Here is a 26,787-nt window from a genome sequence, read left to right on the forward strand (position 1 = left end):
GGCTCAGGTCATGATCTCAGGGTCCTGGGATCGAGCCCCACATCGGGCTCTCTGCTCCGCAGGGAGCCTGCTTCCTCCTCTCTCTCTGCCTGCCTCTCTGCCTACTTATGATCTCTCTCTCTCACTGTCAAATAAATAAAATAAAATCTTTAAAAAAAAAACAAAACTGTTCTTCCTTTTGTATTCTTTTCCCTAGATGAATAACGCATTATCCATTCAAGGCTCCTACAAGTTAATAAAGTCTCCTTCCCTTCTTTCAACTACCTCTACCCTAAACATAAAAACCTAATTGATTGCCAAATATTTTTAGCTTTGCTTCTTATCCTCCCTTCTGGGTTACCACAAGGGCCCTTCTTCTGTCCCTAGCTTCCTTCTTCCTACATCAACCTTCTTTCACACTGTAGTTAGGGCTTTCATCCTCTTTAATACTTTTCTCATCTTTCCATTCACTTTCAGAGTAAAATCCAAAATTTTCAATGCTTCTTTCTAGTTCTCTTTTTCCTCTGCCGTCCCTAGATCCAGCTCACTAAACTACTTGTGATCCCCAGAGTTGTTCCCCTCTCCTTCACCTTCCTGCCTTTTTTAATACAACCTAGAATGCTCTTCCCTCCATTCTCTGTCTAGATAATCCAGATTCTAATTTTTCCAACTCCTTCAATGTTACTCCAAATTGAATTTTTTAAAATTAACCAACAATTAAAGTATAATTAGCAGATGCTACGATTCCAGTGCAGTTTGCTCAAAACAGAGTGAAATTCCTTTTGTGCCTTTATTTGAGACACAGATTTCTCTTTTCAGTCATTTTATTTTCTACTTTTCTTTGATTGGTAATTACTCACTGGGTGAGGGCTTGGAGAGTTTGAACATATATTCAGCCAAAATATTATAATAAGAGATCTAGATGGTGAGGAAAACTGAGGGAAAAATCACAAAGAAACTGTGAAAGAGGAAGAAGTGCTCAGCTATTTGCCTAAACCACATTAGCCATTTCTCCTCCTCTTTCTCTCCTTTGCCTCTTCTTCTCTCCCTGCTCTCTCTGTCCCCATCTGTCTCTCTGTCTCTCTCTGTCTCTGTCTGTCTGTCTCTCTCTCTCTCACACACACACTTCTCGTAAGGTTAAAATTACTCTGTGCTCTTTTTAAATCCCTCAGGTTTTACATTTTATTGCTCCAAGAGGCTGCCTCCCTGAAGTTCTTGTATAGACTAGTTATTTGCCTCTGTAAAGAAGCTGTTCAGTTCTGCCTTGCCTGGCTTGGAAGAATCCAAGTGAGGCAGTTCTTTCAGCCCTGTCTCTTTTCCACTCCCCTCCTCCCCAGTCCTGGCTGGATCAGTGAATCTGTCAATCCCAGGCAAGAGACAAGGCAGACAAAGGTTTATTTGTAAAGAACCTCCTTCTAGCACCTCCTTTTTTCTCCTTTTGCCCAAACTCACCCAGTGAATTGGAGCATTTAAGATTCCTCTGCCAAGAAGACCAAAAGGAACAGGGAAGAAAGGGTATGTATTTTTTCTTAAATATCATTTTGTATCACTTATTCTATTACAAATTATTGCCATAGACTAGAGCAGAAATGTATTTATGTGTTGAATCAGAAGAGAAAGGGATTCTCTAAGGAGGTGGATATACTTTGAAAAAGATAATGCTTCCTAGGATAAAAGAAAATAGTCAGATTAAAAGGGACTAGAAAATGTACATTCCTTAACTGGGAGAGTCACTTAATCATAGGTTTAAAAGGAGACAGCTCCCTCACTGTGATTCCTGATTACTGCCTATGGCCACTCTGAATCTGATCCCATGTAATAAGACCTTATTATTCCAACTCTCAGAATCATATGTGAATAATGAAGTTAGTCTTTTAATGCAGTAGATATATCTCTATATTACCTATTCTATGCGAAGTTAACTGCAATGTCTATGAAAGGAAATTTTTTTTTTTTTTTTGCTCTTAAAATCCTGATTCCTAAAAAGGAACTGGTATAAATGTGTGATACAAAGAGGGAATTCACTGAATTCATCCTTGGTATCCCCCCCATAGAACACACTACAGTGTCTGTACTGCTAAGATAAAGGGAATACTTTTTCCCTTTCAGGCTTATAAAAATTCCTCTTTAAGATTCCTTAACTTAGTTATGCAAGTTATGAAAATCTCCCCCAAATCCTTGTCCTTTTCTCCAATGCTGATGATCTATTATAGCCAGAAAAATAAGTAGAATGATGCAAGACTGAATATAATATCATCTTACAGCATTCTCTGAGTGCATTCTCTGAAGGAAGATTACTTTCAGGAAAGATGTGAACTTCATGTTTCCACTGATGAATGTCTCTTGGGTACTTGAGTGGATCGTGCCTGGTTTAATGATGTTTGAAAGGCTAATCCACTTTCTCGTACCATCTCTCCTGTAACAGACACTTTAAGAAGTTCTACTTCACGGGGCTTTCTACCACAAACCTCTTCTAACACGGTTAGTAAGAAAGAGAGATTTTTTGAAATGACATTTTTTTTTCATCACCCAAGAAAGATGAATGGGAAACATCACAGGCTAGATGGCAATTTTAATGTCTTCCAACTATAATTTTTGATATTTTAAATGTCAAGTTCTGGGCTGGAATTTTCATTTGTTTTTGCAGCCTTTGCTTCTCTCTTGCTGTGTTTTCAAAGAAATCTGAAAATGAACTGCCCTTTCTGTCTAATTCATCAACTCTGTTTCACTCCACTGCTCTTAATACCAGTTCCCAGAATTGACATCAGTTGCCTGTATGAGCATTGCACCATAAATCTCTGAACACTTAAACTGTATAGCCCTGTTAGTTTTGGCCATTAAATGGGATAATTTTTTTCTTTTTAAGTCTTCATTTAACTCAATGATTCAAAAGCCTTCTGATGGCAAATACCCTCACATAATCAAAATTTGCAATTCTATATTTTATGATGGTGACCATGATTTGTTGCAAGATGTTGGAAATACCTTGCCCATGATTCTATATCCTCTGCATTGATCCTTTGAAAATTATGCCACTATTCAAATATTAATGGTATCATACAGTTTTAGGAACAATATTAATTATATAAATTTGAATCCAAAAAACCAATAGATAACTTTCTAAGGATCTCTTGCTTATTCCTTTCGATATTCAGATTTTAGCTTTGTTTTCTTTTGTAATTTGGATGTACTCCAGGAGCAGTTTTAAGTGCATGTACTTCAACTGAAATAGAAAAGAAAATAGAGCAATTTGTTTCAGATTTGCCAAAGTCATCTCACTCTTACTGGCACTTGAAAATATATGGTCTTGATGGATTGCCAAGGATTAAGTTTGGTGTCTTCTAATGAAAAAAATAATCAATGTATCACATTAGAACATACTGGTTGAGATATTTTTCCATTTGCCGCACTCAAGTAAAAGAAGAGAAAACTTCAGTTCAAACATGTAATTTATTAAGTGTTAAAAAAAAATACTACCACTAAGTTCTTGCCAGGTGTGGAATTTTCCATCCTAGTATGTGACTGGGACTGTGACAGAAACACTATTTTGTGCTTTGGCATGGACATATTCAGAAGAGGTGCATGGTATGGCAACATACCCACTTTTCCAGCAATTTATTTGTTCATTCCTTCAGTGAATGTTTATATAACATTTACTGTGAGCCCAGTATTAAAGCAGGCACTCTGAGAGATGCAAAAGGAGTTACAGTCCTTGCCTTAATGATGCTGGCATCTCCTTTTTCAATCCTCTAAACATTGGCTTGCCCCAGGTCTCAGTCTTTTGTCGCTTCTCTTCTTAATCTATTCTCACTACCCTGCTAGTCCCATAGCTATAAATATGATCAATAAACATCCTGATGTCTCTCAAATTTTTATTTCTAGCCCTAACCGTCAGACACATACTGCCTACTCAACATCTTCACTTGGATGTCTAGTAGGCATCTCAAACTTAATTTGTCTCAAATTTAACTCTTAAATTTTCCCCAAATTGACCCCATCTAATTCTTCCTCAACTCAAAAAATGTCAATATCACTCATGTCAAAAACCTGAGAGTCATCCTTGCTTCTTATCTTCTATCAACTTTCACCAATAGCCTTTTTCTTCTTCCGATGTTGTCCCACCACAACAAATCTTTGTAAAGCAGTCAGGGATTATTTTTTAAGTCATTCATCAGATCATGTTTCTATTCTATCAAAAATCTTACAATGGTTTCCTAATATATTAAATAAAATCCAAGCTCTGAATCATGTTCTATAAGACCCTTTATGACATTTCCACATCTTCCTTCCTGATTGTAGGTAAATACTCAGAATGACAAATTTACTCAATGGCCAAATGCCTTTTGGTGAATTTCCGATTCCCAACTGTAGCCATATTCTCTATCCTTAAATGGTTTATGAAAAATGTTGACAATTACAAGGCATTATTCAGTCAAATTCACAGTTCTTAAAGAATGGATTACACATGGGAGGCGAACCATAAGAGACTATGGACTCTGAAAAACAACCTGAGGGTTTTGAAGGGTCAGGGGTGGGAGGTTAGGGGAACAGGTGGTGGGTAATAGGGAGGGCACGTTTTGCATGGAGCACTGGGTGTTGTGAAAAAACAATGAATACTGTTACGCTGAAAAAATAAATAAATTAAAAAAAAAAAAAGAATGGATTACACAGGGCAACTGAGTGGCTTAGTTAAGAGTCTGCCTTCGGCTTGGGTCATGACCCTGGGCTCCTGGGACTGAGCACCACATGGGGCTCCCTGCTCAGCAGAAAGCCTGCTTCTCCCTCTCCCACTCCTCCTGCTTGTGCTCCCTCTCTCCCTGTGTTGCTCCCTATCAAATAAATAAATAAAATCTTTAAAAAAAAGAGATTACACATGAGTGCTATAGGCACATAGAACAAGGGATCTATTAAGAACAGCAGGCTGGATCGGGCTTCTTAGAAGAGATGAGTTTGAGGTTTGTCCTCAATAGATGGTTTGGTCAGAAATTAACATAAAGGGAAGAGGTGAGAGGGAACAATAAGGCAAAGACATATGTGTAGGGTTGAAGAGATGACTACTAGCTGAGCAATAGTGAATGATAGATGTGGAGGGGAAGTGGAAGGAAGGCCTTAAGATTAGCCTTAGGAAGTTAACCATCTTTTAGATACCATGAAACCACTGCAGGAACTTCCTCAGGATTTAAAAAAAAAAAAAGTATTTTCAGAGAATCATTCATGTATACCACATACAAGGGCCATGCATTGTATTAGCCACTGGGTATGTGGTAGTGAACAAAATAGACTGCTTTTATGAAGCTTTCTGTCTTAAGGGAATGATAAACATCAAATGAGTAAACTCATAAATTTATAATTTATTATTTTTTTCTTTTTTTAAAGATTTTATTTATTTATTTGACAGAGAGAGAGATCACAAGCAGACAGAGGCAGAGCAGAGAGAGGAAGGGAAGCAGGCTCCCCGCCGAGCAGAGAGCCCGATGCGGGACTTGATCCCAGGACCCCAGGACCACGACCCGAGCCGAAGGCAGAGGCCCAACCCACTGAGCCACCCAGGCGCCCCATAAATATATAATTTAAAATGTGATAAATATCATTAGAAAAAAGAAGGCACTATGAAAGAATCAAGTTGAAACTACTTTAGATTGGATGATCAGAGAAAGCATTTGAAAAAATGACATTTAAATTGAGAACTGAAAGCCAAGAATAAGCCAGGCAAGTAAAGCACATTCCTTCTAGAATATATAAAAATCTTAATGGAGGAAGAAAGATTTCTATTTAATTATAAGGAAATACTCTATGTATCTTTATTGCAATATATTTTTTAAATGGGTCAGATGAGCTATCTTCTAACAAAAAAGAAATGATCAAAAATAACTCAAGAGATAGAAACTACAAAATATTTAGGACATATTTATATTATAAATTATTTATTATTTATCTGAAATTTAAATTTAACTGAGTATCCTGTATTTTATCAATTATATTTTAACAATATTAAATATCATCTGAGTTTCAATATCATATATATAATCAGGAACACAGGACTGTAAAAGAGGTCAGGGAGTGGTGATATATGGATTTTGAACTTATGTGCTTTTACGTAGCAGGGTGTAGTGGAGACACTCTGAGGAATATACCTCAGTTAATACAAATCTTTGGGATGAGTTTGTCCTCAGTTTTTCACCCATTTATCCTTTTCCCCTTTTCTCATTATTTTATAACCCTGTACTTCCTTCTTAATACCTTTTGCTGGTACAACAACTTTCTCTCACTCTTCTTCTGCCCAGTCTATAAATGTTAGTTTCCCAATGTTCTGTCCCTGGCCATCTCAATTTCTCCTGAACACCCTCGCCTTACGCATACCAAAAAGAGATACACCAAAATGCTAACAACCCTAATCTCTACATGGAAACTCTAGTTACATTTTATTTATCTATTCTTTTCTGTATTTTCCATGTTTTAGACTGAGTATTACTACTTTTTTAAAAAGTGTTTTTAAAAAATCCAATCAGGCTTTTGGCTATAATTAGAAACATCTAATAGAAAGAAAGCTTAAGCAGTTAAGAGTCTTGATATGAGTTCAAAACTACACTTATATGCAGGAAACATATAAAAAGTAATGAGTCCAAACTTAGTAAATGCATGACTTTTTCCAGAAGCCACAAGAATTAATACAAAATTAAGCTAATTACTAAAAATAAGAACAACATGATTGCATAGTGAAAACAAACAAACACAAAATCTAGGGAGACCCAAACTGTAAAATATACAAAAAATGCTAATGACTAATATAATACAAAAATTCTTCAAACACAATTGGTAAAAAGGTTACAAAGAATTTACAACTCTCTTTCCACCCTCCTCCCTATACTCAGTTTTTTGATAGAGAGTAATCTGGTAAGGGAGGTTAGAGAAAAGGGGAGGGGTCTTCGTTGTTGTTGAATCTTCTGATAAAAGTACATACACACACACACACACACACACACACACACATTTTAAGATTTATTTATTTTAGAGAGAGAGAAAGAGAGCAAGAGAGAGAATCTCAAGCAGACTTCCCAGTGACTGCGGAGCCCAACCCAGGGCTCAATCTCATGACCCTGAGATCATGACCTGAGTTGAAATCAAATCAATGCTTAACCAACTGAGGCAACCAGGTTCCCCTATAAATATATTTTTTTAACTCAGGTAAGAGCTGACTAGAATAAATGATAGTTTTGATTAAAAAGGGAAACAAACCAGAAATTGGGAAGTACATCTTAAAGTCAGACTATTTAGAAAAAATGCAATACAATACAATTTAATCAAAACAATAGTACTCGATGATATCCATATTTAAGAATTTGACAGCTCACTAACATCTTCCCATACTAAATCGTTCCCTGCAACTTGATACTGAGTTTAGAAATCTGAGAGATTCCTCCTTCTCTGACTATATATAAGCATCTAGAGATTAGGATATATTATTTGTTCTTTCACTAACATGCCAGGCATTGATTGAGGTGCTTGGAACACGCATCAGACAAAACCCTGTCTTCCTGAAGCTTACATTCAAGTTCTGGGAGACATAATAAGAATATTTTTTAACAATTTAGAGGTTCATAAATGCCATGGAAAAGTAGAGCAACTAAGGCAGATTGAGAGTATTTGAGGGGAGATACAATTTTAAACAGAATAGACCTTAGTGAGGAGCAAAGTGAACAAAAACTTGAAGAGGCTGAGGGAAGCAGACATGCAGTTAGTTAATCTGCTGGAAGAGCTTTCCAAGCAGAGGAACTAACCAGAGCAAAGGCCCTGAGGCAAGAATGCATCTAGTATTTTTGAGGATTAGCTAGAAGAGAAAGAGCAAGGGAAAGAGTAGGTAATTTCAGAGAGAGAGATAACAAGAAGCCAGATTGCATATGGAGGCCACCACAATCACTTTAGCTTTAATTGAAGTTATTGGAGAGATTGGAAGAGGATAGGTGTAGTTAATATTTTTCTTAATTCCTTTGCACTGCTGGTACTTAGGACAGTGCCTAGTATAAAGGAAATACTAAAAAAAAATGTCTGTTACATTGAACTGAATTAAACCACCTTGTTCCTGTTTTTCTCTCTCACACATAATTACTTAATCACTTTATCAGTGAGTCCTACATCAGTGCTATTCTTTGACTCCCTCACTTTCCCAATATTGGCTGCTCTTCTCCTGAATACTCTTGCCAGCTTGGTCTTGCAGTATATGAAGATTTGGGCCCAAAGATAAAAGAATGATTTCAGGCTGTTTTTCAGCAGGCTATATCAACTAGAACAAAATACACAAGCATCATTCCAGAAATCGGAAGGGCAGACTGAATGGCTCCTTGTGCAAACCATAATGGGTCTTATTTGTTGTGTTTTGGAACACTATAGCTCTTACCCTATCCAAGAGATGGGAGTCAGAGCAACCATAATCCAATTTAGGAAAGGTTGTGGAAAGGAAAAACATAGTTCTGAGACTTTGGCTTAAATATTAAAATTACCAGAGTACCATGCAGCTCATTTTTAGAATCTGTCGTCTGGGTATCTGTCCTTCATATTCCCCCCAAAATAGGTGCAAATGGTAATAGTAGTATAGAAAGCTTTGCTTCCACCCAAGATGGAGTAAAAGAACCAGATTTACTCACTCCTCTGAAATAACAACAACAACAACAAAACCCAGACAAAACATTTGAAACAACTTCTGTCAAAACACTGGATTTCAAGCAAGGAAGTATATCGTCCTGTGAGAGATGGGAAACAAATGAGGTATAATTTCTAAGGAGAGGGAACACAGAATTCTACAGATTCCCTGAATTGAGAAAATGGAGCTGAATGTCAGAGAGAAAAAAACAGCCACAATTCACAGAACAGAGTGTTGGAGAGAAGAAAGATACATAGAAAATGCAGAGGGCCCCACTGAAATATTCAGAGAACTGGTTCGTGCATGCAAATGAGAAAACTATCTATGGCCAGGGAGAAAAATCTGAGAGGATTAGAGAACAGAGTGTCTGGCAAAAAGTCAGGCTTACTCACAAAAACAAATTGAAAAGAGCTTGTAATTCATTGACCATTGGGTAGAATACTCAGGAAGAAATGGCCTCAGTAGTGAGGAGTAATTAGCCCTCGGCTGAGTTAGAATCATCTAACAAATCATAAAAGCAAGTCCTGAAGAAATCAAACTGTTTCCAAGTAACTTAGTTACATCGCAGCACAAGAATATTTATAAGAATACAAAAATATCCAGCACCCCACAATGCAAAATTTAAACTGTCTGTAATCTAATCAAAGACGACCAGGATGCAAAAAAGCAGGAAAACATAATTCATAACTAGAATAATCTATCACTTGAAGCCAACCCAGAATTGATACATTTGTTAGTATTAGTAGTGAAAGATAATAAAACAGATACATTTTTAAGGTGCTAAAAAAAATCCAAACTATCAATCCGTCATACCATAACCAGCAGAAATTTTTTTAAAAAAAGGAAAATAAAGACAGTTTCAGACATGCAAAAATTTAAAGAATTCCTCACCAGAAAACCTACACTATTAGAATGTTAAAGGACATCATTTGGGCATAAGGAAAATGATATCAGATGGAAATGTGGATCTACACAGAAAAATGAAGAGCACTGGAAATAGAAACTACATGGATAAACACATAAGATTTTTTTCTCATTATTTAATACCCTAAAATACAATTGCTTAAGCAATTAATAATCATATATTTTGAGTTTTTAGCATATACATCAGTAAAATACATAACAGTGATAGCATAAAAGATGGGAGAAGAGAAATGGAAGTATACTATTGTTAAGTTTTTATACTATATGTAAAGCATAATATCATTTGAAGGGAAACGGTAAGTTAAAGTACATACACTATAAATCTTAAGGGAACTAATTCTAATATATATATATATATATTACACTAATATAACAAAATGAAGAATTATAGCTATGAGCCAACAAAGGAAGTAAAATGAAATCACCCACACAAAAATGTTTAATTAATCCAAAAGAACACATACAAAGAGGAAAAAAGGAACAAAGAGCAAATAGACCAAATAGAAAATAAAATCCAAGTCGATAGATTTAAACCTAATGATGTCGGACACCTGGGTGGCTCAGTGGATTAAATCCAAAGATGTCAATAATCATATTAAATGTAAATGACCTAAATGTTCCACTTAAAAGTCAGAGATTGTCAGTTTGGATTAAAAAAAAAAAAAAAAAAAAAAAGACCAGGGCGTCTGGGTGGCTCAGTGGGTTAAAGCCTCTGCTTTTGGCTCCAGTCATGATCCCAGGGTCCTGGGATTGAGCCCCGCATCGGGCTCTCTGCTCATCAGGGAGCCTGCTTCCCCCTCTTTCTCTCTACCTGCCTTTCTGCCTACTTGTGATCTCTGTCAAGTAAATAAATAAAATCTTTTTTAAAAAAAAGACCAAATGATAGACTACCTCTAAGAAACATATTTGAAATCTAAAATGAGTAAAAATAAAAGTATAGAAAAATATATTCAGGGTCAGAAAATACAATATTATTAGAATGCCATTATTCTCCAAATTTATCTATAGGTTCAATGCAATCTTAATCAAAATTTCAGAAGGCTTTTTCTGTAGAAATTGAGACGCTGATAATACAACTTATACAGAAATACAAATGACCTATAACTGCCAAAACAACTTTGTAAAAGAAGAAAATTTCAGGGCTAATTCCATCTGATTCTAAGAATTATTATGAAGTGACAGTAATCAAAACTATAGTATTCACATAAATATAAAGAAATAAATTGATGAAAAAGAATGGAGCCCAGAAACAGGCTCATAGCTAAATTGAAAACTGATATTTGACAAAGATGCAAAGGCAATTCGGTGGAGAAACAACAATAATTTCAAATATGGTACTAAAACTACTGTACAACTATATGAAAAAAAGTGCAAAAAGAAATTCAACCACAACACTCACTAAATAAAAAAAATTAACTATAATAGATCACGTAACTAAATGGGAAATCTAAAATTATAAAACCAGAAGAAAACATAAGAGAAAAACTTTGTGACCTTGGATAAGGCAATGTTTTCTTATATATGACAATGAAAGCATTTTTTTTAAGAAAAAAAGAACATTGATAAATCAGACTTCATCAATTTTAAGAACTTTTGCTCTTTGAAGTCCACTGTTAAGAAAGTGATAAGGAAAGTCATAGATAAAAGAGTAAATGTTTAGGAAGTACATATATGATAAAGAACTTGCATCCAAAATTTGTAAAGGACTCTTAAAATTCAGGAAAACCACCCCAATTTTTAAAAAAGAGCGAGAGATTTGAACAGGTTGTTCACCAAAGATGAACAAATAAGTAGATGAAAAGGGGCTCAACACCATTAATTATTAGGGAAATGCAATATAAGACCACAATGAGACACTTACTAGAGTGGCCAAAAATGAAGACTGACCATACCAAGCCTTGGAGAGAATGTGGAGAAACTGGAACTTTCACACACTGTTGGTGGGAATGTAAAATGGTACAATCACTTTGGAAAAACAATTTGGCAATTTCTTATGAAGTAAAACATAGTCCTATCATTCAATGCAACTATTCTACTTCTAGGTATTCAAGAGTAATGAAAGCTATGACCTTACAAAGACTCATACACAGTGTTCAAAACAGCTTTATTTGCAATAGGCCAAAACATAAAACAACTCAAATGTCCATCAACAGGTACATGGATAAACAATCTGAAGCTTATATAATGTAACACTAATACTTCTCAGCAATAAAAAGAAATCAGTTATTGATACCTGCAATGACATATATAAATCTCAAAATAAGTATGCTAAGTGAAAGAAGTCAGAAAAAAAAGAGTACATATTTTATGGTTCTATTTATATGAAACTCTGGAAAATGCAAATTTATCTCTGGAGATAGCAAATAACTTGTTGTCTGTATAAGAGTGGAGGGAAGGAAGGAGGTAAGAGTGATGAACTACAAAAGGGCATGAGGAAACTTAGGGATAAGTTTGATTATGGTAATGGTTTCATGGGAATATACATATGGCAAAGCTTATCAAAATTTATACTCTAAATATTTATGGTTTATTATATGTCAATTTTACCTCAATAAAACTGTTTAAAAACTATAGTAGAATTTTGTTTCATCTATTAATATATTGTTTAAAGCTTAATAGTTGTGGTGATTCCTGCCACAGTAAATGCTCAGTGAATAGAGGGTATAATTAACCTTCTTTGAAGATTAATCTGAAAAAAAAAGTCAATAAATGTGACTCTTTAAAAAATATCACCCATCTTGATGACCCCAACATGCCATCTGAGTGCCTGTGATAAAAAATATCACCCATCGAATGGGTATAAAGAAGGCCCTAAACTGAAGTAATTGAGAACTAGAGCACCTCAGAGAATTATATTTTTTTTAAATATAAAATTTAAACTATGATCTATAAAAAGTTTATTGGAAGGCATTATTATCTGTCTATATATTAGATTGTGATGAAATACAACACTGTCTTGCTCTATCAAATCAGAAAAAATATAAAGTGAAAGAGATCTCATGTTTGTCTTTTTTTCCACTAATGTCTGAAATTGGAATTAAATATTTAAAGTTCTAAAAAAAATAAGAAAAGCCCAAAATAACTAATTCAAATTAGATTATGAAACAAAGACAATATTAAGCTCCTTTGGAGTATAAAGAAATATTTTTAGTTTCTAAGTTTAGAAAAAAGGAGTGAATATGTTTATTCAAAAATTTTTATCAGACTTCTGGTTTCCAGTTCCACATATCAGGTGCTTGGATTCTTTACACTATTCTGTAAAAAGCTGAACGGATTGAAAAATCAATAACTCTTCTTGGATTCATAAGAGAGGGGAGAACACAGGGGAAACCATGCCCCCAAGATTAGGAAGACAGGCAGATGAACATAGGAATTAAAGTCTTCCCAGAGCCAAGACTCATTAGTAGAAACTGTCATGGAATAAGTGCCAGGGTAAAAAACAAAACAAACAAACAAAAAAACCCACCACCGGACAAAACACCTGAACCTGATCGATGAATTGCTGGAAGCTCACTGTGGACAACTCTGAGAGTTAACAGCTCCACAAGGACCCAGTCATGGGGATCCCCCACAATATTGTGAGATTTACCTCTAGGAGTGAACCAAGTACACACAGTGAATAACAGAGAAAAATCCTCCCAGGGTTTCATCAGGGGGAAGAAAAAGGAACCATTTTGAAATATGCCGGAGTGCTCTGTTCTTAACTAGGCCTGCCCTCAGGAGAAACTACTTAACCAAAACCTAACCTGCTGAGGTATAATCAAAGCCTAACTGACCTAGTGAAAGAGAAACATCCAACTGCAGCTGGCTCTAGGCTTGCTGTCCAACCAAAGAGAGTAGGAAAAAAACCCTCGAGAAACCCTTATGAAAGTCACAGCTCAGAAGCATGGACTCGCTAAACGACTGAGACCTAGTTGTAGGCCTATAAAATGGTTCCTCTCCCTCACATCTCACCACATTACTAAAGGCCTATTTTCAGCAGTTCATTTTACTTGGTACATCATATGTGGCTATCAAGAAAACATTATAAAGCATACTAAAAACAGATAAAATGAGTATCAGAACCAGATATGGCAGAGATGTTAGAATTATCAGGCCAGGAATTTAAAAAACTATGATTAATATACTAAGGTCTTTAATGGATAAAATATACAGAATGCAAGAACAGATGGGCAAAGTAAGTGGAGAGATGGAAATTCGAAGAAAGAACTAAAAAAGGAAACTAGAGATGAAAAACACTTTAAAAGAAATAAAGTTTGCCTTTTATGGGTTCATTACCAGACTGGACATAGATGAGGAGAGAATCACCGAGGTAGATGATATAATAAATGAAGCCTCCAAAAGCACAGCATAAAGACTGGGGGTGGGGAGGAGGGAGAACAAAATATCCATGGACTGTGGACAACTACAAAAGGTATAACATACTCCTAATGGGAATACTAAAAGAAAAGAAAGAGAGAAAGGAACAGAAGAAATACTTGAAACAATAATGACTGAGAATCTACCCAAATTAATGTCAGAAACCAAACCACAAATTCAGGAAGCTCAGAGACCACGAAACAGGATATATGTCTGAAACACTACACACAGACATATAATTTTCAAACTACAGAAAATCAAAGGTTAAAAAAAAAAAAAACCTTAAAGAAACCAGAGGTAAAAAAAACACCTTACTTGGGGCGCCTGGGTGGCTCAGTGGATTAAGCCACTGCCTTCGGCTCAGGTCATGATCTCAGGGTCCTGGGATCGAGCCCCGCATCGGGCTCTCTGCTCCGCAGGTGAGCCTGCTTCCTCCTCTCTCTCTGCCTGCCTCTCTGCCTACTTGTGATCTCTCTCTCTGTCAAATAAATAAATAAAAAATCTAAAAAAAAAAAAATTAAAAAAACACCTTACTTATATAGAACATAAGTAAGTATTATATCCAACTTCTCTTCACTCTCTGCCTGCCTCTCTGCCTACTTGTGATCTCTCTCTCTGTCAAATAAATAAATAAAAAATCTAAAAAAAAAAAAAAATTAAAAAAACACCTTACTTATATAGAACATAAGTAAGTATTATATCCAACTTCTCTTCAGAAACCATGCAAGCTAGAAGAGAATGGAGTATATAAGAAATAGTGCAGAGGATCATAGGGGAAGGGAGGGAAAACTGAATGGGAACAAATCAGAGAGGGAGACAAATCATGAGAGACTCTTGACTCTGGGAAACAAACTGAAGGTTGTGGAAAGGGAAGTGGGTGGGGGGATGTGGAAATTGGGCATTAGGAGGGGACATGATGTGATGAACACTTCGTGTTATACAGAATGACGAATCATTGAACACTACATCAGAAACTAATGATGTACTATATGTTGGCTAAATAAATTAAAATTTTTAAAAAAGAAGAGAATGGATGAAATATTTAAACTGTTGACAGAAAAAAATTTCAACCCAGAATTCTGTACTCTGCAAACTTATTTTTCAAACATAAAAAAGAAAGATTTTTCTCAAATAAAAATTGAGGAGATTTGTTGCTAGTAAACCTGCCTTACAAGAAATGTTAAAATAAGTTCTTTTGAGAGAAAGAAAGTAATATAGGTCAGAAACTCAGACCTACATAAAGGAAGGAAGAGCATGGAAGGAGAAATAAGTAAAAGCAAAAGAAAAATTTATTTTTCTTATTCTAAACTGATCTAACAGATAACAGTTTGTTCAAAATAATAGCAATAATAAAAAATAATAGCAACGATGTATTCAATTATGCATGTTTATGTATAGATCACATATACATGCATATGTGTGTTTATATACAAGTGAAACAAATGACAGTTATGATACAAGGAATGAAAGGAAGGAATTAAGATAATTTGTTGTTACAGGATACTCACACTGCCATGAAGTGGTATAGTACTTGTGTGTGTGTGTGTGTGTGTGTGTGTGTCTGTGGCGTTTTATTTATTTATTTATTGTGGCACCCGGGTGGCTCTGACTCTTTAAAGCATCTGACTCTTGATTTTGGCTCAGGTCATGATCTTGGGGTTGTGGGATCGAGCCCCAAATTGGGTTCCACGCTCAACAGGGAGTCTGCTTCTCTCCCTCTCCCGCTACCCTCCCCCCCCAACTCAAATAAAGATATATTTATCTGAAAGAGACAGAGTGGGGGGAGGGGTAGAGAGAGGGAGAGAGAAAATCTCAGGCAGACTCCCCACTGAGCCAGGAACCCGACATGGGGCTCAATCTTACAACTAAGATCATGACCTGAGCTCAAATCAAGAGTCGGACATTCAACTGACTGAGCCACTCAGGCAACCCAAGCTATAGCATTTTTTGAAAGGGGATGTAGATTAGTTGAAAATGTATATTTCAAACTCTAGGGCAACCACTTTAAAAAAAAAACTGAAAAAAAAGTATAACCAATATGCTAAGAAAGGAGAGAAAATGGAATCATATAAAGAGTTCAGTTAAAACCACAAAATAAGGCAGAAAGAAAAATCAAAGAGAAAAATAGGAACAAAGAACAGGGCAACAGATAGAAAACAAAAACATATATGGTAGCTATTAGTCCAAATATATCAATAATCATTTTGGATGTCAATGGTCCAAATGTCCCAAATAAAAGATAGATCATCAGAGTAGTTAAAAAAATATGACCCAATGTTAAACTATGTATACAGTGCTTTATAATTTAAAAGCATTTTAAAATATTTTTTTCATCAGGATAAATGTACTCTTTAACCCCCATTTCCTATTTCACTCATTCCCCCACCTACCTCCCTTCTTAACCACATTTTGTTCACTGTAGTTGGAAATCTGTTTCTTGGTTTCTCATTCCCCCTTTTTTCCTTTGCTCATTTGTTTTGTTTCTTAAATTCCACATATGAGTGAGATCATGTGGTGTTTGTCTTTTTCTGACTGATCTATTTCACTTGCCATTATTCTCTCTAGCTCTAGTCATGTGGCACGTGGCAAGATTTCATTCTTTTTTATGGCTGAGTAATGTTCAATTGCCTTCCACCCTCAAATCCCTATGTTGAACTTCTCACCCCTAATGTGACTGTATTTAGATATAGGGCCTTTAAGGAGATAATTAAGGTTAAATGAGGTCATAAGCACAAGATCCTAATCCAATAGGACTGAAGAAGAGGAAGAAACACCAGACACTTCTCTCTCTCCCCATATGCACAGAAGAAAAGCAATATGAGGGCACAGTGAGAAAGGGGCCATCTGGTAGCCAAAGGCAGGCCAAATCTGCTGTGATCTTGGACTTCTAATGTCAAGTTAGAAGTCTGTTCTTTAAGCCACCCAATCTGTGGTATCTTGTTATGGCAGTTATTATAGGTGTTAGTGAAGAATTGAGAATGATACTATGAAGGACAACAAACAAACAAACCAAACATGACCCAACTATACGTTATCTACAAGAAATCTTCTTCAAGTATAAAGGCACATATAGAGACACCTGGCTGGTTCAGTTGGAGGAGAGTGTGACTCTTGATCTTGGGGTTGTACATTAAAGCCCCACATTGGGTGTAGAGATTACTTAAAAATAAAAACTTTTAAAAAAGACATACAGATAAAAAGTAAGTATATGGAGAAAAATACACCATACTAACACTAACCAAAGAAAGCAAGAGTAGCTATGTGAATGTGAGACAGAGTAGACAATCAAAAGAAAGTTATCAAGAATAAAGTAAAATATTATATAATGATAAAGGAGTTAACTTTCCAATACAACATGACAATTGTTAACAAGTATGTGCTTAACAAAAGAGCATCAAACTGCATTAGGTAAAAACTAATAGAATTGTGAGAAAAAACAGATGAATTCACTATCCATATATCATAGATTTCAACATCCCACAAAAATGGAACAAATCCAGCAGGGAGAAAATTAGTAAGGACATAGTAGAATTCCACAACACCATAAATGAACCGGTTATAATTGAGATCTACAGACTATTTCACCCAATAATAGCAGAATACACATTCTTCTCAAACTTACATGGAACATACATCAAGACAGATCATATTCTGGGCCATAAAACATGATTTAACAAAGTGAAAAGAATAGAAATCATACAATTTCTTCCCTCAGACCATAATGGAATGAAACTAAAAATCAATAACAGAAAGATAACTGGAAAATCCCCAAATAGGTGGAGATTAACACAATTCTAAATAGCACGTTGGGGCTAAAAAGAGATCTCAAGAGAACTTTTAGAATATTTTGAGCTAAATTAAAAGGAGAACAACTTATCAAAATATGTGGGATGCAGCAAAAGCAGTGCTTAGAGGGAAATTTATGAATGCATTAAGTGCAAATATTAGAAAAGAAGAAATATCTAAAATCAATTAACTCAGTTTCCACTTTGGGAAACTAGAACAAATTCAATTTGCTCCAAAGTAAGCAGGTGAAAAGGAGTAATAAGAATTAGAACAGATAAGTGAAACAAGTCAGAGAAAGACAAATGCCATATGATTTTACTGTTATGTGGAATCTAAAAAACAAACAAAAAAATGAGAAACAATATTTATAAATATAGAGAACCAGTGGTTGCCAGAGGAAAGGGGATTGGGGAATAGGCAAAATAGGTAGAAGGGATTAGGAGGTACACATTTCTGGTTATCAAATAAATAAGTTACAAGGATGAAAAAGTACAGCATAGGGAATATAGTCAATAATATTGTAATAATTTTGTATAATGACAGAGGGTAACTACATTTATCATGGAGAGCATTTCGTAATGTACATAACTGCTGAACCACTATGCTGTACACTTGAAACTAATATATGTCAATTATACTTCAATCAAAAAATAAGAGGAGAAAACTAGGAATTCAAGTGGAAAAACAAACAATGACTGACTTTTTGATGATATGAAGAAACTATTAAATTTTTTTAGCTATGTTAAAGGATATTGTGTTATGATTTTTAAAAGTCCTTACCTTTAGTGAACTACACTGAAATGTTTATGGATAAGATAAGATGACTAGAATTGGCTTCAAAGTAATCAATATTGAGGGAGGAAAAAAAAAGTGGAGGTATAGGTGAAATAAGGGAAGCTATGGGGTGATAAAAATTGAAGCTAACAGATGAGTACATTGAGGTTCATTAAACATTATACCTATTTTGTATATATTTGAAGTTTTTTAACAATAAAAAGAAAATAAAAATCAATAACTTAATAAAAAATGATTAGAGCAGAAATCAATGAAATTAAAAACAGGAAATCAATAGAGAAAAATCAATGAATCCAAAAGCTGATTCTTTAAAAAGATTAAAAAATCAATAAGCTTCTAGCCAAGTAAACTACGAAAAAGAGGACACAAATTATTAATATCAGAAATGAAAGAAGGAACATCCTAGAGATCCCATGGAAATTGAAAGGATAATAAAGCAATATTATGAACCATAAATCTGTGCCCGTAAATCTGTTAAACTAAATGCCCATACATCTGTTAAACTAAATGAGTGAATCAACTCTTTGCAAGACACAGTTAGCCAAAATTCACATAATCTGAATAGACCTATATCTATTAAAGAAATTGAGTTAATAATTAATAACCTCCCTAAACAGAAAACACCAAGCTCAAGTATGTTCCCCACTAAATTTTATGAAATATTTGAGGAAGAAATTATACCAATTCTCTACAATCTCTTTCAGAGGATAGAAGCAGAGGGAATACTTCCTAACTCATTCTATGAGGCCAGCATTACTATAATACCAAAACCAGACAATGACATTACAGGAAAAGAAAGCTATAGACCAAAATCTCTCGTGAATATCGATACAAAAATCCCCAACAAAATATTAGCAAATTGAATCCAAACAAGTATGAAAAGAATGATATACCACAGTCAAGTGTGATTAAGGTCTGCAAGGCTAGTTCAACATTTGAAAATTAATAAATGTAATCCATCACATCAATAGACTAAAAAAAAAATCCACATGATAGTATCAATAGATGCAGAAAAATCATTTGAGAAAACCTAACACAGATGCATGATAAAAACTCTCAGTAAATGAGAAATAGAGGGGAACTTTCTCAACTTGATAAAGAGTATCTACAGGGGCGCCTGAGTAGCTCAGTTGGTTAAGCGTCTGCCTTCAGCTCAGGTCATGATCCCAGGGTACTGGGATGGAGCCCTGCATCAAGCCCTATATCAAGGCCTGCATGGAGCCCTGCATTGGGCTTCCTGCTTAGCAGGGGGTCTGCTTCTCTCTCTCCCTCTGCCCTTTCCCTGGCTTGTGCTCTCTTTCTCTGTCTCAAATAAATACATAAAATCTTAAAAAAAAAAAAAAACCTATCTACCCAAAAACCTACAATTAACATCCTTAATGGCGACAGATTTAAATCTTTCCTACTAAGCTCAGGAACAAGGCAAGAATGTGCCATCTCACCACTCTTTTTCAATTCATACTCAAAGTCCTTGCTAATATAATAAGACAAGAAAAGGAAACAAAAGGTACATAAAGTAGGAAAGAAGACATAATACTGTCTTTTCAGATGACATGACTGTCTATGCAGAAAATGTAAAGGAATCAACAAAAAACCTTCTCCAACTAGTATGTGATTATAGCAAAGTTGCAGGATACAAGGTTAATATACAAGCATTAGTTGCTTTCCAACATACAAGCAATGAATAAGTGGAATTTAAAATTAAAAACATAAAACCATTTACATTAGCACCACCCCCCAAAATAAATTATTTAGGTATAAGTATGGCAAAATATTTAGAAGATTTATATGAGAAAAACTATAAAACTCTGTTGAATAAAATCAACATTTGGATGTGGTTATACCTGTTAAGATACAACACCAAAGATATAATCCATGAAAGAAATAATTGATAAGTTAAACTTTATTATAGTTAAAATATCTCTGTGAAAGAAAATGTCAAGAGATTTAGAAGATAAGCCATAGGCTGGGAGAAAATACTTGCAAAAGACACAGCTAATACAGGACTGTTAGCTAAAATATACAAAAAACTCTTAAAAACTCAACAATAAGAAAACAACCAACCTGATTTTAAAAATACGCCAAAGACCTTAACAGATTCTTCAGCAAAGAATATGTATATGAAAAGACACTCCACATCCTATGTCATCAAGGAAATGCAAATTAAAACAACAATGAGATCACTGCATACCTACTAGAATGGCCAATATCCAGAACACTGACAACACCAAATACTGGTGAGGATATAAAACAACAAGAACTCATATGTTGCTGGTGGGTATGTGAAATGGTACAGTCACTTTCAAATACAGTTTAGAAGTTTCTTACAAAACTAAACATAGTTTTACCATATAATTCAGCAATTGGGCTCATTGGTATTTATCCTCAGGAGCTGAAAACTGATGACCATACAAAAACTGGTCCATGGATATTTATGGCAGGTTTATTCATAATTGCCAAAAATTGGAAGCAACCAAGATTTCCTTGAGTAGGTAAATGGATAAATAAATTGTGGTACATGCAGACAATAGAATATTATAGTACTAAAGGAAACGAGCTGTTAAGACATGGAAAGACATGGAGGAAACTTAAATGCATTTTACTAAGTGAAAGAAGCCAATCTGAAATGACTGCATATTGTATGATTATAACTATATGACATTCTGAAAAAGGTAAAACTCTGGAAACAATAAAAAACATCAGTAGTTTACCAGAAGTTAAGGAGGTAGAGAAGTATAGGCAGATAACAGAGGATTTTTACAGCAGTGAAAATATTTTGTATGATATTGTAATGATGGACAAATGCCATTATACATTTGTCCAACCCATAGACTGTACAACACCACGCATGAAATTATGGCCTTTGGGAGATTATGATGTGCCATGCAGGTTCATCTTTGGAAAAAAAAATTACCATTCTGATAAGTGATGTTGATATTTAGGAGACTATGCATGTGTGAGGGTAGAGGGTATGTGGGAAATCTGTACCTTCCTTTCAAGTTTATTGTAAATCAAAGACTACTCTAAAAATAATTGTCTTTTTAAAAAATCCGTAATCTTACCTAAATTAATCCACCTTTGAGATGTATCTAGTCACTGAAAACTTCACACAAAAATTTCCTTCCAGGGGCGCCTGGGTGGCTCAGTGGGTTAGGCCGCTGCCTTTGGCTCAGGTCATGATCTCAGGGTCCTGGGATCGAGTCCCGTGTCGGGCTCTCTTCAGCGGGAGCCTGCTTCCCTCTCTCTCTCTCTGCCTGCCTCTCTATCTACTTGTGATCTCTCTCTGTCAAGGAAATAAATAAAATCTTTAAAAAAAAATTTCCTTCCAACAACATTGTTTTCTTTCAAAGTACAATATATGTATGTGTCTTCTCCTCTTTTTAATATTCCATGGTAGGAAGGATATTTTGGCATCTGTCAACAAGATGAAATCTGAATGGCTGAGGGTTCTGATTCTGATTCCTCCACTATTTTGCTAGTTTTCCTTTGCTAAAATAGCTCCCATTCTTTTCAAGTCTAACCTGAAAGCCAGAGAAGCCTGAATAAATAGATGATGAATAAAAAGGGAGGGAAAGTAGATGATGAATATTCCACAGTTGTATGCAAATACTATATTTAAAGAATTCTCTCCTGGAAGAGAAAAACATTTGTTTGGTATGACCCCAAGAGCTCAAACTGGGACTGGTTGGTAGAAGCTATAGAAAAATATTTTACAGTCAGGGAAATGTTAGAACTGCATCAGTAGAATATATTGATTCAGTCAATAATGATCTCCCTGGCATGGTAGGTGTTCAAGAACAGGCTAAATGTTTATTAGGGGAAATTCAAGCCTCTGTTTTCAATGAAGTAAACTATATGGGACAAAAATTCACATTATTACTAAAAATTTGCAAGAAAAATGAGCCCCAAAATATTTCTGGTAGGTTTCAAAAACTTAATTAAACCATGAGTATATGTATAGAATATTATTTTTCAATGTCATAATAGATAGGTTTTTTTGTTCCTATTAGAGTGGAACCCAAGTTCTTTGACATTGCTTTTGTTAGGATATCCAAATCAAGAACCACTGAACTTGGGACACCTGAGTAGTTCAGTTGGTTAAGTGTAAGCCTTTGGCTCAGGTCATGAACCCAGCGTCCTGGGATTGAGTCCCAAATCATGCTCTCTGCTCAGCAGGGAACCTGATTCTCCTTCTCCTTCTGCCTGCCACTCCCCATGCTTATACGTGCTTTTGCATTCTCTCTCTCTTCGACAAAAGAAAAAAAAAAAAAAAGAACCACTGAACTTGATGATGGTATTTGTTCTAGAAATTCACTGGAGTTTTACCACCTTAAAAAGCAATTTTTCTCTACTGAATATACTAAAAGTAAAAAATTACTTTGGGTACTTAAAAATGCAGATTCTGGCTCTACTATCACCTTCTCCTGATCCCCAGCATTTATTTAATATTTTGCTGTTAATATTAATAAATAAAAATTACTTAATATTTTATTTAATATTTAATAATTTAAAAAGGCATTTGATTTTTAACAATTATTCTAAGATTTTTATTGTCAACAGTCACAAAATTATGCTTTGAGAAACATAAAGAAGAGAGTAGAAAAGATCAACTCCCAATCTTTCTTTCCAAATATTTATGAGAATGCTACAGAACTCTATGTTCAGATGAATTCCATCTTTTTTAAAAAGCAAACACTGACACATTTTGCTTTCTCTTCTATCTTAGGGCAAAAAGCCAAAATGAAATTTATAGTACTTGCTGTCACTGTTGGGTTAACTTTGCTGCTAGGAGTCCATGCCATGCCTGCCAATCGCCTCTCTTGCTACAGAAAGACACTAAAAGATCGCAACTGTCACAACCTTCCGGAGGGAGTAACTGACCTGACAAAGATCGATGTAAACGTCCAGGATCACTTCTGGGATGGGAAGGGATGTGAAATGATCTGTTACTGCAACTTCAGCGAATTGCTCTGCTGCCCAAAGTAAGGAAATGTAATTACAAAGTATATGGGTATGAAATGTATGCATAACAAGTCTTTTTTAAAGATAACTTTATAATGTTTGCTGGGATTAATCTCCTTTTTAGTAAAATCCTACTTAAATCTCAGCTATTTTCTAGGCTCATCACCATTTTGTATGAAACTGAATGTTTTCACTTAAGAAACAGAGTTTGGCAAATTTTAATAAAACTAAATATAATTCAAAAAATTAGTAACACTCCAATATACTAAATTCTAAGTTCCCTATCTGACTTTTATCACACACACACACAAAAATCTACCAGTAAGAAAGGTCAGCTTCAAGGTTGATATCTTAAATCAATGTGAAAACCAATAAAAAGCTTTAGATAAAAGATCCTAGTAAGCAGGGCCAAGTAATTGGACAGAGAAGTGGTCATAGTCAAAGAAAGAATTTCTAGCTCTATGTATGAGTTAACCAGAAATGAATTAAATAAAAATTATCTACTAACTTGGAAATTAGATGCATTTTAAGTATAATACAATGGCAGATAAATCAATATTTTTTTTGTTTCCTCTTTTTAAAATCATCTTCTTCTGGTTACTGAAGAGCCTCAAATACTATGATCTTGGCTATTTCATACTGAAATTAGCTCTTTCAAATTACTTTCAACATATGTCATCATGTTTTCCTACATGAGATATGAGATAGAAAAGACAGAATAGAATCATCTTATCAAGGAAAGATGCAGAGAGGTAAAATGACCAGCATTATCCCACATAACTCGCTAATACCAGTACCGAAACTAAAATCCAGGTCTTCTGATTTGGACCAAATATTTTTCTTACCAAGGCAGTTGGTTCTTATGTATGGTTCCCAGATCAGCAGCTTCAATATCACCTAGCTCTCTTTAAAAATGAATATCCATCCTTGAGCCCTAGACCAGACTTACTGAATTAGAAAGACTGGAGGTGAGGCATAGCAGCTATGGTTTAACAAATCCTGTAGGGGATTCCGATGCGTGATAAAGTTTAAGAATCGCTTGTACTAAATGATATCGAGAACATGAGTGAAATGATTCCATTAAAATGACTTAATTTTTCCCAGACTACATAAATGAAATGCTATTTAAGATTAAAATACCATGTTTGCTCTTTTGTAATTGTAAGACCTGAAGCCAATTTATCAAGAAGTACTTGTATTTAATTTATGATATAATTTTTTGACCATCTGTTAATGGGTAGTAGAAGTCTGGGTACACAAAAGTCATTTCTATCTGATTTTGGTTACCCTTTCCCCATACCAACAGATTTATCTTACTAAGTATATTTCCTTTTTTACCCCTGTAAACAAAAATTCTAATTTGTCATCCTATATTCTTCTCATTTGTTTTGAGATATAATCGACATAGAGCATGATTTATATTTAAGGTATACAACATAATAACTTGACAGACATATATTACAAAATGATTACCATAATAAATTTAGTTAACATCCATTACTTCATCCCAAATTTTTTATCCTTGTGGTGAGAACTTTTAGAATTTACTCTCTTAGCAACTTTCAAATATATGACACAGCAGGGTAAACTATACTTACATTACAGTTTACATTACTAAGTATATTTCTAATGAGCCATAATGATGATACAATTTTATATTCTTTTCATGGATTTTTATACTTTGCCTAATGTGATCTTTTCAATAACAGTAGAGTTGAATAGCTTAACATTTGTCCTTTTCCTATAAAATGTAGAAATTTATTTATTGACTTTCTAAGAATTTTTTAACCTTCTGTTTCTTATCTATGGATTTAAACTTCATGGCCCATCCCCACTCATATCAGAGAAATAATATTTTTGGTATGATCATAAGGTTTTGAAATCACTTAATTTTTCCTTTTCCTAATAGATAAATGATAGCATACTATCAATGGCAAAGGGGAGGAAAGTAGGAAACTTGATTACCTTCTTGGTCTTTGTTGCTCCTGTGGCAAATCCTCCCACTCATTCTCTTTGTACTTTATTCCCTAAAAAAGAATAGTTACGTCTGAAATCCTGGAAATCATTGTCCATTTTTAACCATGTAAAGACTAATAGGTATCTTAGTTTTCAACAGAATTTAACTGATGTCCTGTTTTCTTTCAGAGATATCTTCTTTGGACCAAAGATCTCTTTTGTGATTCCTTGCAACAATCATTGAGAATCTTCATGTATTCCAGAGAACACCATCTCTCATTTCCCACAAATTGCAATATGTCAACATAACTACATTTCAAGTTTCTGTCCAGTGCAATAAAGTAGATTCCATAAATTCCTACTTGTCTAAGACAGTAGACTTGTGTTAAGTATAAGTAGTAATAAAAATTAATTCAGTTTAGGGGTGCCTGGGTGGCTCAGTGTGTTAAAGCCTCTGCCTTCGGCTTGGATCATGATCCCAGGGTCCTGGGATTGAGCCCCGCGTCGGGCTCTCTGCTCCGCAGGGAGCCTGCTTCCTCCTCTCTCTCTCTGCCTGCCTCTCTGCCTAGTTGTGATTTCTCTCTGTCAAATAAAAAAAATATTAAAAAAAAATTAATTCAGTTTAAATTCTCTGTGGACATTGTTGGCACTGGTTAAAAATTTTGGGTAAAAAATTTTCATCTATGAGGTGTTCAGTAGGCTCAGGATTTTTTAATGGTTGATTAGCTATAATCCTTGCTCAAAGGTTGAAAACTTTTACTTCTTAGTTGACAGTTATTGACCATGTATACTTAATGGGAAGAATCAAATATAAATTGATGTTCTTATAAGGGAATCTAGAAGATTTCTAGTAAGAAGGTAAAAGGGCTGGGGCATATGGCTGGCTCAGTTGGTAGAGCATGAAACTCAATCTCAGGTCCTGAGTTCCAGCCCCATGTTGGGCATAGAGTTTACTTAAAAAAAAAAAAAAGAAAAGATAAAGGGAGCCCATATTTAAGTACTTGCATGCCAAGTATTTTAAGTGCATTTTTACTTTGCTCTCTCAAAAAACAATAAAAACCTTCATGGTAAGTATTCTTAAAACCCATTTTTTAGATGCTAACTTAAGCTTAAGATATTTGCTAAAAATCAAATGTAGCCCATAAACTACAAACATTCATACACAGCTGTATCCTTAAAATTATATTTATCCGTGATATATCAATTCTTCTTTAGAATAACATATATTAAAAGAAACATGTAATGGATCAGGATTAAAGTCACATGAATGTTAAAAGTAATACAGATGTCTCGAAAGATATTTTCTTTTTTTTTTTTAAGATTTATTTATTTATTTGTTTATTTTTTGACAGACAGAGAGAAAGAGACAGCAAGCAAGGGAACACAAG

General features: G+C 34.8%; 1 protein-coding gene across 1 annotated transcript; it reads left to right on the forward strand.

The window, feature by feature from the left end:
* Positions 1-1,349: 1,349 nt before the first annotated feature.
* Positions 1,350-25,758, forward strand: SCRG1 (stimulator of chondrogenesis 1). Its single transcript, XM_045988488.1, has 3 exons — positions 1,350-1,494; positions 23,208-23,463; positions 25,589-25,758. Exons 2-3 carry the CDS (start codon positions 23,222-23,224, stop codon positions 25,641-25,643), a joined length of 297 nt encoding a protein of 98 aa, XP_045844444.1. The 5' UTR covers positions 1,350-1,494; positions 23,208-23,221; the 3' UTR covers positions 25,644-25,758.
* The last annotated feature ends 1,029 nt before the right edge of the window (positions 25,759-26,787 follow it).

This window comes from Meles meles, chromosome 2 (genome assembly GCF_922984935.1).
Source record: "Meles meles chromosome 2, mMelMel3.1 paternal haplotype, whole genome shotgun sequence".
In the NCBI taxonomy this organism is placed as follows: Eukaryota; Metazoa; Chordata; class Mammalia; order Carnivora; family Mustelidae; genus Meles; species Meles meles.